This window comes from Megalobrama amblycephala, linkage group LG22 (assembly GCF_018812025.1).
Source record: "Megalobrama amblycephala isolate DHTTF-2021 linkage group LG22, ASM1881202v1, whole genome shotgun sequence".
Classification (NCBI taxonomy): domain Eukaryota; kingdom Metazoa; phylum Chordata; class Actinopteri; order Cypriniformes; family Xenocyprididae; genus Megalobrama; species Megalobrama amblycephala.
In genome coordinates this window covers 1257196-1272929 of record NC_063065.1, presented here as the reverse complement: position 1 = coordinate 1272929, position 15734 = coordinate 1257196, and the positions used below count along the sequence as shown (strand labels likewise).

The following is a 15734-nucleotide window of genomic DNA, read 5'->3' as shown; positions in this document are numbered from 1 at the left end:
TACCGAGACACGGAGAACCTGACAGATCCAAAGCTTCTGTCATTGTTTATAATAGAAATTGAGGCTCTTCAATATTTGATTTAGTGTATTACTGCAGGGGTTTCTCAGACCGGCTCTGGTCTCCTGAATCATTTCACTTCCAGCCCAGAAATATCTGTTGACTCAAGCTTTCTGTGGGGATTCATTTAGGTTTGAACGGTCAAATTAAATTCATGAAAGCTGCATACAGCTTCAGCTAAGAATAATATCTATCTATCTATCTATCTATCTATCTAAACCTGAAAACATGTATTCTGCTCATATTTAATGAACGAGTTTGATTGAGAAAAGTGCCATCTGCTTTCCTCACAGTTTTACTCCCAAAGTGAATCGAATCAATTAAATCATTCAAATGATTCATTCGGAATACTGGAAAAGCTCTTTTCGGTCCAGTTTTTAACATCTTCATGAGTTTTTACCAAATCATTCAGTTCATGTGAATTGAAAATAGCTCAAAAAGATCTAAACTAATTAGCAAATGGACAGAACAGACCTTTAAATCTTGAATCTCATCCTCCTAAACCTTTGATAAATGCAATCAACTCTCCCATCATGCCTCATTTAGTTGCATTGAACAATTACGGACAGCTTTGATGTGTCTAGGAGTCAACATTGAACGTTTTAGTGTCTTTTTAATAGAATTAAATGACATTTAAAGGAGCAGCTCACTCAAAAATGAGAATGAATGCCAAAATGCCAAATTTTAGTGTTTTTCATTAAAAAGGCTGTTTGTTTTTGTCCCTTTTGTAGCTTGACAGGTGTGAGATTTTCTATTAAAAACTCATAGGAAAGTTTGGGAAAGTTTATTCCCATGGATGGAGAAAGCAATGAGGTTTCTCTCCATATTTCATGTGTGAATTTGGCAGCGTAATCTCTCAGTGAAACATTTTTCATCTGTTCTATATGATTGAAGGAGCTGTATGTTGTTTGTTTAAAGAAAAAATATACATGGAAAGACATTGAAGGCCATTTTCTGTTTGTGCAAAATACGGCTATTTGACCTTTTTTCATAGATGAAGAGAAATGGACATTTCTAGTCCTAATGTTTGTCATTGATCCCGATGGATGACTGAATTTATCTCTCTATTAGACATCACAGATGACTCTTAATTTGTGATTTGGGTTAATGTGCAATCGATCGCCCTACATTTCTCTTCAGAAACCCATCACATCAATCCTGATTTTGTCCCTCAAAAACATTTCCCATCTTGATTTTGCAATGCCTACCTCTTCATCTCCAGTGCATTTGGGAATAAACAGGTCGTGTTTGGGCTTCTTGTAATGTGTTTTGACATCGTTTTGCTTCATGCTCCGCTGGGGAGATTTGAAAAGATTTTTTTAGTAACAGGGGTTTCTAAAAATAAAGTCCCTGAGGAGGGTCTTGACGCGGGACGTGTCCGGCTGTCTGCGCTGCGGGACGTGAGCTCTAATAGACGCTGAATGATGGACGCCGCAGCGCTGATCTGAGATCAGGCCGTTCGAGGTCAAGAGACCAGATGATTTCTGCAGAAGAGCTCAGGCGTGATGCCAGCTGATGTCTGCAGAAGGAATGATAAATACAGCTTCATCTAAATGACCACACGGTTCCTCATCAGTTTACTTAAAGCAGCAACAGTTCATTAAATGCTTCAATAAAGCAACAGCAGTATGATCAGCCTTCTTTTGGAGCAGTTTACACTGCTGTAGAGAAAATAATACCAATAATAATTGATCAGCATATTAGAATGATTTCTGAAGGATCATGTGACACTGAAGACTGGAGTAATGATGCTGAAAATTCAGCTTTGATATAAATTACACTTTACTATATATTCACATAGAAAACATCTGTTTTAAATTCTAATAATATTTTGTGATTTTTACTGTATTTTTAATCATATAAATTACACTTTACTATATATTCACATAGAAAACATCTGTTTTAAATTCTAATAATATTTTGTGATTTTTACTGTATTTTTAATCATATAAATTCAGTTTTGATCACAGGAATAAATTACTCTTTACTATATATTCACATAGAAAACAGCTGTTTTAAATTCTAATACTATTTTGTGATTTTTACTGTATTTTTAATCATATAAATTCAGCTTTGATCACAGGAATAAATTACACTTTACTATATATTCACATAGAAAACAGCTGTTTTAAATTCTAATAATATTTTGTGATTTTTACTGTATTTTTAATCATATAAATTCAGCTTTGATCACAGGAATAAATTACACTTTACTATATATTCACATAGAAAAAAGCTGTTTTAAATTGTAATAATATTTCAAATTTTTACTGTACTTTTGATCAAATAAATGCAGCCTTGGTGAGCAGAAGAGACTTATATATTACATAATTTATATATAATATAATTTCTGAAATTACTACAGTACTACTACTTTACTACTTACTACTTTACTTCTAGTAAAATTACATTTAGGCAAATAAATGTTATTTATATAGCATGTTTCATACACAATATCAATTAAAAGTGCTTTACAAAAATGATTAAAATAGTATAGGCTTAAAACGTACATAAGAAACAAAAATAAATAATTACATTTATTAAAGTGAATTAAATTAATTTAAATTAAAAAAAAGATACAAACAACAAAAATAAATAAAAATTGATTAATTAAAATGAAATAAAGGAAGATGCATACATAAAAGCACAAGAAGAATAAAATAAAAAAAGTTTGTTGAAAAATACAGAGAATGTATTTAGCAGGTCATTTCCACAAAATCAGTCATTAATGACACTAATTTGAGCATCACAAAGTTTAATTCTAATTTCGATTAGTAATAAGAATGTGCAGTTAAGTAAGCGAGACAGATTCAGTTCATTCAGTGAGTGATTCGTCAGACTGATTCAAACCAGTGTGCGACTCTTGTTAAATGACTCACTAAAAGAATTGGTTCAAATGAGTCATTTATTTGGGAATCAGATTACACTGTGTTTTTGTTTTTTTACGTGCAGCTCACAAGGACAGGACACCTCAATAGATAAGATTTATTTTGAAATAGAGAAATACAGAAACACTTTCATAACTGTGAATCTGTGGTATATCACCCACATATCACACCTAAAACCCAACCAGAACACTTGAATAACTGCATAGCAATGCACAAAACCACAACACGTATATCATGGCAGCTAGTTTGCATGGGTAAACATTGTAATTGTATCTACTGTATGTGTCTGTGTATTTATATGTATAATATGCATATATATTTTTGTGTATGTTGTGTTGTTGATGTTTGTTTTATCATAAGCCTAATTAAAAAAACAAAAACAAAAAAAAGCACTAGTAAACACGACTCCAGAAAACATACGAATCTAGTTGTAATTCAGCCACAGATGGTGCGTTTGTGCTTGTGGGAACACTAGTGTTAGTCATGTGTTCTGAGCGGCAGCGAACAGCGTTTCTGCTCTTTTCAGAGTCGAGCCGCCGTCACCGCAGCTGACGTGTGCTAGTAAAGACAGACAGCTGCAGGACATTTCCCATGATGACTCACGCAGAAGTGTGTCGTGCTGTAAATGATTGTGCGCTGCTTCTGACTGTGGTGTAGCAGCGGTGTGTCAGAGCGCCACCTGCGTGCACAACACCTGCTGACCCCCAGAATGCCCTGCGAGAGAGACTGACATGCAGCTCTGATGCTCAAACCGTTGGCGGACACGAACCTTATTCTGAGACACATGAACCTGAAGATCCATGAGGAGTGTAACTAGAGAAGGTGGTGGCGATACTACTGCTTTTTGGGGTTGTATCCAAAGGTTTAGCTGGACTTTTCCCATCTTTCAGACCTCAGCGCACAAACCACTCACTCCATTAAAGGGGACGTATCATGAATAAAAATCTTTTTCCATGTTTAAGTGCTATAATCAGGTCCCAGGTGCATCTAACAACCCAGAAAACATGAAAAAGGACAGTAACTTTGTTTTGGCAAGTCTTTCTCTGCAAGCATGTGAAAAAACGAGCCTCTCAAATTTTCCGCTCCCCTTCTGACGTAGCAAAAGCTTCTTCCTGAGTCTCTCCATCAGTGTCGACTCCGGTTTGAACAATGTAAGGCTGAACACCGTCGTCATTTTGTCTGCGTGAGATTCTCCAGCTTTGTTGTTGTTGAGCTGTTAAAGCTCCGCCCTCTTCTGGAAGGCGGAGCTCATTTGCATTTAAAGGGACACACACAAAAACGGCGTGTTTTTCCTCACACCCAAATAGGGGCAAATTTGACAAGCTATAATAAATGATCTGTGGGGTATTTTGAGCTGAAACTTCACAGACACATTCTGGGGACACCAGAGACTTATATTACATTTTGTGAAAGACAGGCATTATAGATCCCATTTAAAGTGGGTTTGTCTCAATCCTGGCTCAGCAGAAGAGATGAGATGCGACATGAACATGACATAGAAATTACTGAACGCTCTCGGAAATCTGACGTTGACTGATGAGAGATGCTGTGATTTATGCTTTCTTTCTGATATAATGTTAATTGGATTTTATCTTTTTTGTATTTAAATTATAATATTTTAATAGTAAATCAGTCTCATTTTGTGTCAGCATAAATTAATTAGGAGCTTTCTTGTATGTGCGTCTCTCAGACTGTCATGATATTTTGTGTAACGAGCACATAAACGGCCCGGGTGTCTGTGTGCATTGAATCATATCGCAGTAAAACAGCTGATTTTTCAGGCGCGTCAGGACGCGTCTGTCAGCGCGCTGAGCGTCTCAAAGATGTCCTGACAGCGAGAATACTTTCATAACATTAGTTTTTCTGTTGCGTGACAATGCTGTGTGTGGGGCTTATTTGTTGTGCTATAATGTGTAATGTGTCAGATTGTGTTTCCAGATAGCTTTGCTTTAACTTAAATGCACTATAATGTGCATGACGCACTGCAGCGTGCTTCTGTGCATCAAAACACAAAGAGAGCAGAGAAACACTGTCAGTCGGTGAGTTTCTCCTAAAGCAGCTTTATATAAGACCATCATGAGAGGTCATGAGAGGTCAACTCCTCTCGTACACCAACACAGCACACTTGTTTCAAATCACCCTCCCTCGCTAGTGTGCTATTGTTTTAAACACTCAGTTTTTTATTTTTTCACAATATTAGTGTTTTTACAACCTTCATATGAAAATGTCTGTGTGTATATATATATATATATATATATATATATATATATATATATGTATACTGTATATTATATCACAGAATTGTATATGACAAGCTATATATATATAGCCAAGCAATAATAAAAAAATAAAACCATCTCGAGATTAAAGTTGTTAAATTTCGAGAAAAAACTCGTTAAATTTCAAGAAAAAAAGTCGAGATAAAATGTTGAGAAAAAAGTCATTAAATTACGAGAACAAATTCATTAAATTACGAATTTGTTCTCATAATTTAATGACTTTTTTCTCGTAATTTAATGACGTTATTCTCATAATTTAATGGGTTTTTTCTCAACATTTTATCTCGACTTTTTTTCTCGAAATTTAACGACTTTTTTCTCATAATTTAATGAATTTATTCTCAACATTTTATCTCGACTTTTTTTTCTCGAAATTTAACGGCATTTTTCTCATAATTTAACGAACTTGTTCTCGAAATTTAACGACTTTTTTCTCGAAATTTAACAACTTTTTGCTCGTAATTTAATGACTTTATTCTCAACATTTTATCTCGACTTTTTTTCTCGAAATTTAACTACATTTTTCTCATAATTTAACGAACTTGTTCTCGAAATTTAACAACTTTTTTCTCATAATTTAATGAATTTATTCTCAACATTTTATCTCGACTTTTTTTCTCGAAATTTAACTACATTTTTCTCATAATTTAACAAACTTGTTCTCGAAATTTAACGACTTTTTTCTCGTAATTTAATGAATTTATTCTCAACATTTTATCTCAACTTTTTTCTCGAAATTTAACGACTTTTTTCTCGTAATTTAATTACGTTATTCTCATAATTTAATGAGTTTATTCTCAACATTTTATCTCAACTTTTTTCTCGAAATTTAATTTTTTCTCATAATTTAATGAGTTTATTCTCAAATTTAATGAATTTTAACAACTTTTTTCTCGAAATTTAACGACTTTTTTCTGGTAATTTAATGAATTTATTCTCAACATGTTATCTCGACTTTTTTCTTGAAATTTAACGAGTTTTTTTCTCGAAATTTAACAACTTTAATTTTTTTTTTATTTTTTTTTTTTTATTATTGCTTGGCCCTAATCCTCTTCCGTAATATATATATGGGTTTTCAAACTATTTTTTATCTAATTAATCGCAAATTAATAACACACCAAATTCAGCAGAGAAATTATCCCCAAAAGATAATGTAAAGTCATTATTGTGTTAAATGAGAAAAGCATCAAATAGAAATTACAAAAAGTAACTTTAGAAATAAATATTTTATTTGATTCAACATAGAATTTATTACACATAAACTTTTAGGCTTCTTTTCAGAAGTGCATCTGAATTGATATTTAGATATTTACAGACCAAAACAGTTTGGTTACCGACATTAAAAATATCTTCTTTTATGTTCTGCAAAAGTCATACAGGTTTGAAACGACACGAGTAAATGTAAATAAACATAATTTTCTTTTTTTGGGCAAACTATCCCCAAAATATGAAGTTATTTTTTAATGAAATGATACTCTAAATAAGAAACTAAAACTGCCAGTAGGTGGCGGTAAATGTCTAAATGAATGAGTCATTGAGTCATTGATTTGTTCAAACGGTTGATTCATTCAGGAATGAAGTAAATGGCTCTCTTTATGAATGAGTCATTGAATCATTGGTTCACCCGATTGATTCGCTCAAAGCGAATTAATTTAATTAATTTAAAATATTTTCATTGGCAAAATTGAGCAAAAACACACTAAAATTACTTAAATAACACAATATTAATTTATTTATTGTATAAAATCCGATTGCATATTGCTTTATTTATGTCATATGAAATAAACCCTCAGTGAGTTGTTGCCCTGCTTCATGTTCATCACCAATCAGCTGTTGAATGCGTTAAATCATTTTAACGTGTTATTTTTCCAAATCTGAGTGTTCGTTTAATATCACTGAGATGCTATTATAGTTTTAAGCATTTAAGAATGGTCCTAATTTCATATTCCCATATCCCCACACTAATGACACGTTTTCAAACACTAGCAGCTTTGTAACTTCCTGTTAAAGAGACATTCCCTCCTCTCTCTTCCTGTCCAGGTGCTGTCGCTGGGCGCTGACGTTCTGCCGGAGTACAAGCTCCAGGCTCCGCGAATCCACAAGTGGACGGTTCTGCACTACAGCCCGTTTAAGGCGGTGTGGGACTGGCTGATCCTGCTGCTGGTCATCTACACGGCCATCCTCACGCCGTACTCCGCCGCCTTCCTGCTCAACGAGGAGGAGGAGGGATCCATGCAGAACTGCGGCTACTCCTGCAGTCCGCTCAACGTGGTGGACCTCATCGTGGACATCATGTTCATCATCGACATCATCATCAACTTCCGCACCACCTACGTCAACGCCAACGACGAGGTGGTCAGTCACCCGCTGCGGATCGCCGTGCATTACTTCAAAGGCTGGTTCCTCATCGACATGGTGGCCGCCATCCCCTTCGACCTGCTCATATACCGAACAGGGGAGGAGGTGAGTGCAGAGGTGAGGGGAATCATGGGAAATGGGGCTTCTGCTATCTTTCACTCTTCCTTTACTTTTCTGCATTTCTCCTGTGCTTTTACTAATTTTTCTTGCACTACAAACATTTTCTAATGCAAATGTTGTCGCTTCTAATGATGAATTGCTTGAGATGTTGCTCTTTTGTATCCTCATTGTCTGCTAATTGATTGCTGGTGCCATTCTCTTTAAAATGCATAAAGTAAATATAAGCCAAATCACAAAAAAAATCTTCTATGAATTCATGAAATTGCACATTTGTCTCTTCAGTGAACACCAATCACAAATGATCAATAAGTGTTTAAAACAAACATAAATCTGTGTCAGTTTTTTGTTTTAATTTCTCTTTTTTTTTAGCAAAATCAAAGTATACCATTCAAAAGTTTGATGTCTTTAAGATTTTTTTTTTAAGAAATTGATAGTTTTATTCTTCACAAATAAATTCAATTGATCAAAAGTGACAGTAAAGACATTTATAATGTTTCAAAATATTTCTATTTCAAATAAATGCTGTTCTTTTGAACATTCTATTCAACAAAGAATCCTTAAGAATAAAATGAATCAGTTTCCGCAAAAATATGAACTGTTTTCTAAGGAAGCTTGTTTTTGGCACTAAATAATTTTTTTTTAAAAAGTATCTCACAGTTCTGACGTTTTTCTCAGAATTGCGAGTTTTAAACTTGCAGTTGTGAGTTATAAAGTCCGAATTGCATGATATAAAGTCAGAATTGCGAGATATAAAGTCATTATTATAGAAGTCAATATTATAGTCGCAATTCAACTTTTTTCTCGCAATTGAAGTTGTTATGAAGTCAGAATTGCATGATATAAAGTCTGAATTGCATGATATAAACTTGCAATTCTCTTTTAAACTCACAATTCAGACTGTTCCCAGAATTGAGTTTATATCTAGCAATGCTGACTTTATATCATGCAATTCTGACTTCATAACATACAATTGTGAGTTTATATCTAAAAATTATGACAAAAAAGTCAGCGAGATTTGAATTGAAATTGCGAGATTTAAATTAGCAATTGCATGTTATAAAGTCCGAATTGCATGATATAAAGTCAGAATTGCGAGATATAAAGTCATTATTATAGATATAATAGATAGTCGCAATTCTGAGTTTTTTCAGAATTGTTATAAGTTATGAGGTCATAATTGCATGATATAAACTCGCAATTGTATTTTAAACTCGCAATTCTGACTTTTTGTTCCCAGAATTGTTTATATCTTGCAATTCAGACTTTATATCATGTAATTCTGACTTTAAAACAATTGCGAGTTTATATCTAAAAATTATGAGAAAAAAGTCAGAATTGCGAGATTTAAATTAGCAATTGCTTGTTATAAAGTCTGAATTGCGGGATATATAATATATTTTTCTCACAATTGTGAGTTTATATCATGCAATTCGGCAATTAAGACTTTATAACTTGCAATTGTGAGTTTAAATCTCGCAATTGAAAAAAGTTAGAATTGTGAGATAAAAAGTCGCAATTACCTTTTTTTTATTTTTATTTCATGGCGGAAACAAACTTCCGTAGTTTTTATCACTGATAATAATAAAAAAAATCAGCATATTAGAATGATTTCTGAAGGATCTTGTGACGAGAGGTCCCGGGTTCAAATCCCGGACGAGCCCCCATTTATCACGCCCGGCTCGTAAGTTGCGACAAAGGAGACAACACGTTGGATCATGATCAAAAAAGAATAACATTTATTAAAGTAAGAATAAAATAAGAAAAAAAGATGAACGAAAACAAAACTAATAACTGAAAAGAGAAAGACTGGAGTAATGATGCTGAAAATTCAGCTTTGACCACAGGATTAAATTACACTTTATTATATATTCACATAGAAAACAGCTGTTTTAAAGTGTAATAATATTTTACATTTTTACTGTATTTTTGATCAAATAAATGCAGAACATCACCTGCAAAGATGTAGAGTTTTAAAACTAAAATTTTAGAAATGAAAAAGAGTGTTTTTTTGTATCCTCTCTCTCCAGACGACCACCCTCATCGGCCTGCTCAAGACGGCACGTCTTTTACGACTCGTCCGAGTGGCGCGAAAACTGGACCGTTACTCTGAATACGGCGCGGCCGTTCTCTTCCTGCTCATGTGCACCTTTGCTCTGATCGCTCATTGGCTGGCCTGCATCTGGTACGCCATCGGAAACGTGGAGCAGAACCGCTCCATCGGCTGGCTGCACGCGCTCGGGGTTCATCTGGGGAAGCAGCATAACATCAGTATCCCGGGATCAGGACCCAGCATCGAGGACAAATACGTGACGGCGTTATACTTCACCTTCAGCAGCTTGACCAGCGTGGGCTTCGGAAACGTGTCGCCGAACACCAACTCAGAGAAGATCTTCTCCATCTGCGTCATGCTGATCGGATGTGAGTGTGTTTCATTATCTAAGGGTCTTATTTTACATTATAAACATTTATTCCTAAGAATTTCGACATTATAATTAGCCTTTTTGACAGTGACAATGAACTTTGCTCCAGAATTTGAATACATGTTTATCATAAAATGGGTATTCAAGTCTGTGTGTGCATAAATTGCATTTTTAAGTTTTTTAATTAACTTAATAGATCCTGAGAAAACAAATCAAGCGTAATCGACCCATTAAAGCAGGTCTGTTTTGACCTTCATCCTAAATGTTCTTGTAGCGCCAATTAAACCTTCATTACAGATGCGCTTGTTTGTTTTTAATGGAGCTCTTTTAGTGTGCACTATATGATCAAACCTCATCATGCTGATGAAACATCCTCCCTTTTTTAATTTTTGGTTAACAAATCAACCTGATAGCTTGTTTTCTAAGATCTTGATTGCAGCAATTAATGATAAATTGACAATTTAATATCACTATCGCACATATATCAGAACTCAGTGGCCGTAAAGTAATTTCCGTTTTTATGACCGGTAGAAGCATTTATCATCTGCACTGCAGAATTACATTTTGGACAAGGGCAAAAGTTCAAAAGGACAAAATCAACATGACTTCTTCAATCTGATACAAGATTTTTCATTTAATTAAATGGCTTGTTCAAAGCTGAAGTCACCAGACTGTAGTGATCAGATGCTCTTAAACGCTCAATAGTCACTGAACGACTGCAAACAGACTCATTTGCTGAAGTATATTTTTACTGCATCTAATGGGTTTGTTTCTTTCTTTAGTGTGTTAGAATAAATCTCAAGGAATCAGGTCCAGGTGATATTTAACCCCATTATTTTATTTTATTTTATTTATTTATTTTTTTATTTTTTTTTATTTTTTTTTTTATTTATTATATTTATTTTATTATTTTATTTTTTTTTATTTTATTTTTTTATTTTGGTTTTGTTTTATTAGATTTTATTTTAGTAGTTTTTTTTTTTTTTTTTTAAATTTTACATTGTGGCACTATTTTCATTATTTTAATTTCTTTAGTGTGTTAGAATAAATCTCAAGGAATCAGGTCCAGGTGATATTTGACCCCTTTATTTTATTTTATTTTATTTTATTTTATTTTATTTTATTTTATTTTATTTTTTATATTTTATATTTTATATTTTATATTTTATATTTTATTTTATTATTATTATTATTATTTTATTTATTTATTATTTTTTTTTGGTTTTAATTGGTATAATTTTACATTGTGGCATTATTTTCATTATTTTCATTTCTTTAGTGTGTTAGAATAAATTATTTTATTTTATTTTATTTTATTTTATTTTATTTTATTTTATTTAATTTTTTATTTATTTATTTATTTATTTATTTATTTATTTTTTTTTTTTTTGGTATAATTTTACATTGTGGCATTATTTTCATTATTTTCATTTCTTTAGTGTGTTAGAATAAATCTCAAGGAATCAGGTCCAGGTGATATTTGACCCTTTATTTTATTTTATTTTATTTTATTTTATTTTATTTTATTTTATTTTATTTTTTATATTTTATATTTTATATTTTATATTTTATATTTTATTTTATTATTATTATTATTATTTTATTTATTTATTATTTTTTTTTGGTTTTAATTGGTATAATTTTACATTGTGGCATTATTTTCATTATTTTCATTTCTTTAGTGTGTTAGAATAAATTATTTTATTTTATTTTATTTTATTTTATTTTATTTTATTTTATTTAATTTTTTATTTATTTATTTATTTATTTATTTATTTATTTATTTTTTTTTTGGTATAATTTTACATTGTGGCATTATTTTCATTATTTTCATTTCTTTAGTGTGTTAGAATAAATCTCAAGGAATCAGGTCCAGGTGATATTTGACCCCTTTATTTTATTTTATTATTTTATATTATTTTATTTTACTAGATTTTTAAATTTTACATTGTAACATTATTTTCGTGACAAATTCTATTTTTTTTTTTTTTGTGTGTGTGTCTAATTTTAATTTTTTTGTAATTCCCCTTATTTTTAATGGTGGTTCTCATTACTGTAATAATGTAATAAAAAATATCCATTTTATACTGTATCACATTACAAATGCTGTAATACAATGTTTTTCTTTATTAAAAATTACATTTAAAATTAAAAATGTAATTTGTGCAAATTAAAAAGCACAAATTACATAAAGTTCAACCAATACTTTTGAGATATACAAATACTCTATAGATGTATATATAAACAATAAAGCATTGTTTTGTTTTTTGGCTTACACTAATGAGAACCAGGTGGGAAAATGAGCTTAATTATCATGAAAATAATGTCACAATGCAAATAATCTTAGTAAAATGAATCTAAAGGTTCAAATCTCAAGTGCACTATGATTCACGCTACAAAAGCAACAAAAAAAAGGAGCAAAATATAATTTCATATTTCTTTCTTTTGTTTTTGTGGTGAATAATGACTCAAATGTCCTCTTCTGACAGGTTTTCTGAGATTACGATTGATGAATATACTGTATTCTGTCATTATTTTGTCATTTATTCATTTGGCAGATGTTTCAGATGGTGTAGCACACATTCAGTCCCTGAGAATCAAACCCACAGCCCTGTTCTCTACCATTTGAGCTTCAGTCGCTCCTTCTTTGTTGCTATTTTTGCAGCTTTTGTCGTGTGATTCATAGTGCTGCCCACCTGCAGAGAGTTCAGTCAGAGCTCACCGCAGTAACGTGTGTAAAACAGCAGACAGAAGTGAGGATCGAGACGCTTCCATAGAGGTCATCTAATGAATCCTCTAGGGTCATTCTGAAGCACTTGAGATTACTGAGAAATATTTGGTGTAGAAAGCATCATCTAACTAGAAGCGAGAAAATGAATGCTGATCTGAAGCAGATGTGAAGTGTGAAAGCGTGTACCTGTGTAGGTGCTTCATCATGGCGCTATTTTTACCCATGCCCTTCCTGTTCCTGTTCAGCGCTCATGTACGCCAGTATCTTCGGGAACGTGTCAGCCATCATCCAGCGTCTGTACTCGGGAACGGCTCGTTATCACACTCAGATGCTGCGGGTGAGAGAGTTCATCCGCTTCCATCAGATTCCCAACCCGCTGCGGCAGAGACTGGAGGAGTATTTCCAACACGCCTGGTCCTACACCAACGGCATCGACATGAACGCCGTGAGTCCACCTGCTTCCCTACACTGACAAACCACATTTAAAGAAGGGGCTTCATAGAGCCAGAGCGTTACTGACAGACTGGGAAAAGAGGAGCCGCAACAATATGAGGAGAATATGAGGAAAATAATGAACATTCAATCTAGTAGAGCCCAAAAACAACAAGTCTTTAAAAGAGCATAATAAAGTGCGAGTTGTGAGCTAAATTACATGAATATACATTATGGATAATGAGTTAATTTAGCAGCTGTCGTCACCAGCACATCCTCTACTATTACCAGCCCCAAATGCAGAGTTTAACAAGATTACGCATTCAAGTAAAGAAAACAAACGAGCGTCCACCTCGGCCCGTGAGCTCTTCTCATTAAGGAGCAGTGGAGCGTTCTGATTGGACAGTCAGAGCGGTTATGAATGCTGTGCTGCTGGGTGAAATTTCATTTTTCCGTTGATTTTGTCCACAAGGACTTCACAAAAGTCTTTACAAGCTACTAAAACTCAACTATCCAGCTGTGAGATGAATCACAATATTAAAAACATTGATTTGAAGCCAAAAAAAGTAGTTGAAAATCAACAAAAAGTAATATTTTGTGTACTTAATTAATCTTTTATGAGACTGCTGCAGATCCCATGATGCTTTGTAAATGATGTAATGAAATCAAAAATGAGAGTGCAATATAAAACTATTGAATTATGAGTATAAAAACAGTAAGTTTAAATATTATACACTACCGTTTAAAAGCTTGGGGTCTGTAATATATTTTTTGAAAGAAAGAAATAATACTTTATAATGTTACAAAATATTATATTTCTTTAAAAAAATGCTGTTCGTTTGAACTTTTTATTCATCAAATAATCCTGAAAAATAAAATGTATCACGGTTTCCACAAAAATCGAACATTGATAATAATGAAATGTTTCTTTAGCAGCAAATCATCATATTAGAATGATTTCTGAAGGATCATGTGACACTGAAGACTGGAGTAATGATGCTGAAAATTCAGCTTTGCATCACAGAAATAAATTACACTTTACTATATATTCACATAGAAAACAGATATTTTAAATTGTAAAAATATTTTACAATATTACTGATTTTACTATAATTTTAATCAAATAAATGCAGCCTTGGTGAGCAGATCTATACAAATATTTTGAATTGTGGAAAAAAGCTTTTCAGCTTGTAATAGCAGTTTTTATCTGTCCGGTCAGGTGCTGAAGGGTTTCCCCGAGTGTCTCCAGGCCGACATCTGTCTCCACCTGAACCGAACTCTCCTGCAGAACTGTAAAGCGTTCAAGGGCTCCAGTAAAGGGTGTCTGCGGGCGCTGGCCATGAAGTTCAAGACCACACACGCCCCCCCGGGAGACACGCTGGTGCACGCCGGAGACGTCCTGACCGCGCTGTACTTCATCTCCCGCGGCTCCATCGAGATCTTACGTGGAGATGTCGTGGTGGCCATCTTAGGTGGGCGTGTGCTACATAGAACACTGTTTTCTGTGATGCATCTCATTTAAGCCATGCCAGCTGTATATCCTGTTTGAGGACATCAGTTTCAGTTTGACAGATTCTGTGTTTGTCCTCTAGTGCCACCTACAGGACGTCATCTGTAAAACTGTGTGAATCTAAATGCACATCTAACAATCATTTACTCACCCTCATGACTTTCCTGTATGAGTTTTTCTTCTGTGGAAAGCAAAAGCAGATGTTTAGTTCATATCACTCCTGCACAATAGTCCAAGTCACATGTACAGGTAGATAGATGGATGGACTGACTGACTGATAGATAGATAGATAGATAGATAGATAGATAGATAGATAGATAGATAGATAGATAGATAGATAGATAGATAGATAGATAGATAGATAGATAGATAGATAGATAGATAGATAGATAGATAGATAGATAGATAGATGGATGGATGGACGGATGGACGGACGTACAGATAGATAGATAGATAGATAGATAGATAGATAGATAGATAGATAGATAGATGGATGGATGGATGGACAGATGGACGGACGTACAGATAGATAGATAGATAGATAGACGGATGGATGGACAGACAGATGGACGGACGTATAGATAGATAGATAGATAGATAGATAGATAGATAGATAGATAGATAGATAGATAGATAGATAGATGGATGGATACAGATAGATAGATAGATAGATAGAAAGCAAAATGGCATGGATGTTTAGACAGATGGACGGACGTACAGATAGATGGATGGATGGATGGATGGATGGATGGATGGATGGATGGATGGATGGACGGACATACAGATAGATAGATAGATAGATAGATAGATTTAGTTTGACAGATAGATAGATAGATAGATAGATAGACGGACGGACAGACAGACAGACAGACAGACAGACAGACAGATAGATAGATAGATAGATAGATAGATAGATAGATGATAGATGGACATACAGA

At 33.4% G+C, this 15734-nt stretch overlaps 1 protein-coding gene across 2 annotated transcripts in view; it reads left to right on the top strand.

Annotated features, from left to right (window-relative positions):
* Window positions 1-15734, top strand: part of kcnh2b (potassium voltage-gated channel, subfamily H (eag-related), member 2b) — a 215690-nt gene that overhangs the window by 185159 nt on the left and 14797 nt on the right. Inside the window, exons 6-9 of one of the 2 annotated variants that reach the window (XM_048174472.1) lie at window positions 7266-7688; window positions 9731-10121; window positions 13100-13299; window positions 14506-14758. In XM_048174472.1, coding sequence (XP_048030429.1) covers window positions 7266-7688; window positions 9731-10121; window positions 13100-13299; window positions 14506-14758 — 1267 coding nt within the window. Of the gene's footprint in view, window positions 1-7265; window positions 7701-9730; window positions 10122-13099; window positions 13300-14505; window positions 14759-15734 lie in introns of both variants that reach the window. The other variant, XM_048174471.1, reaches the window with a different exon arrangement.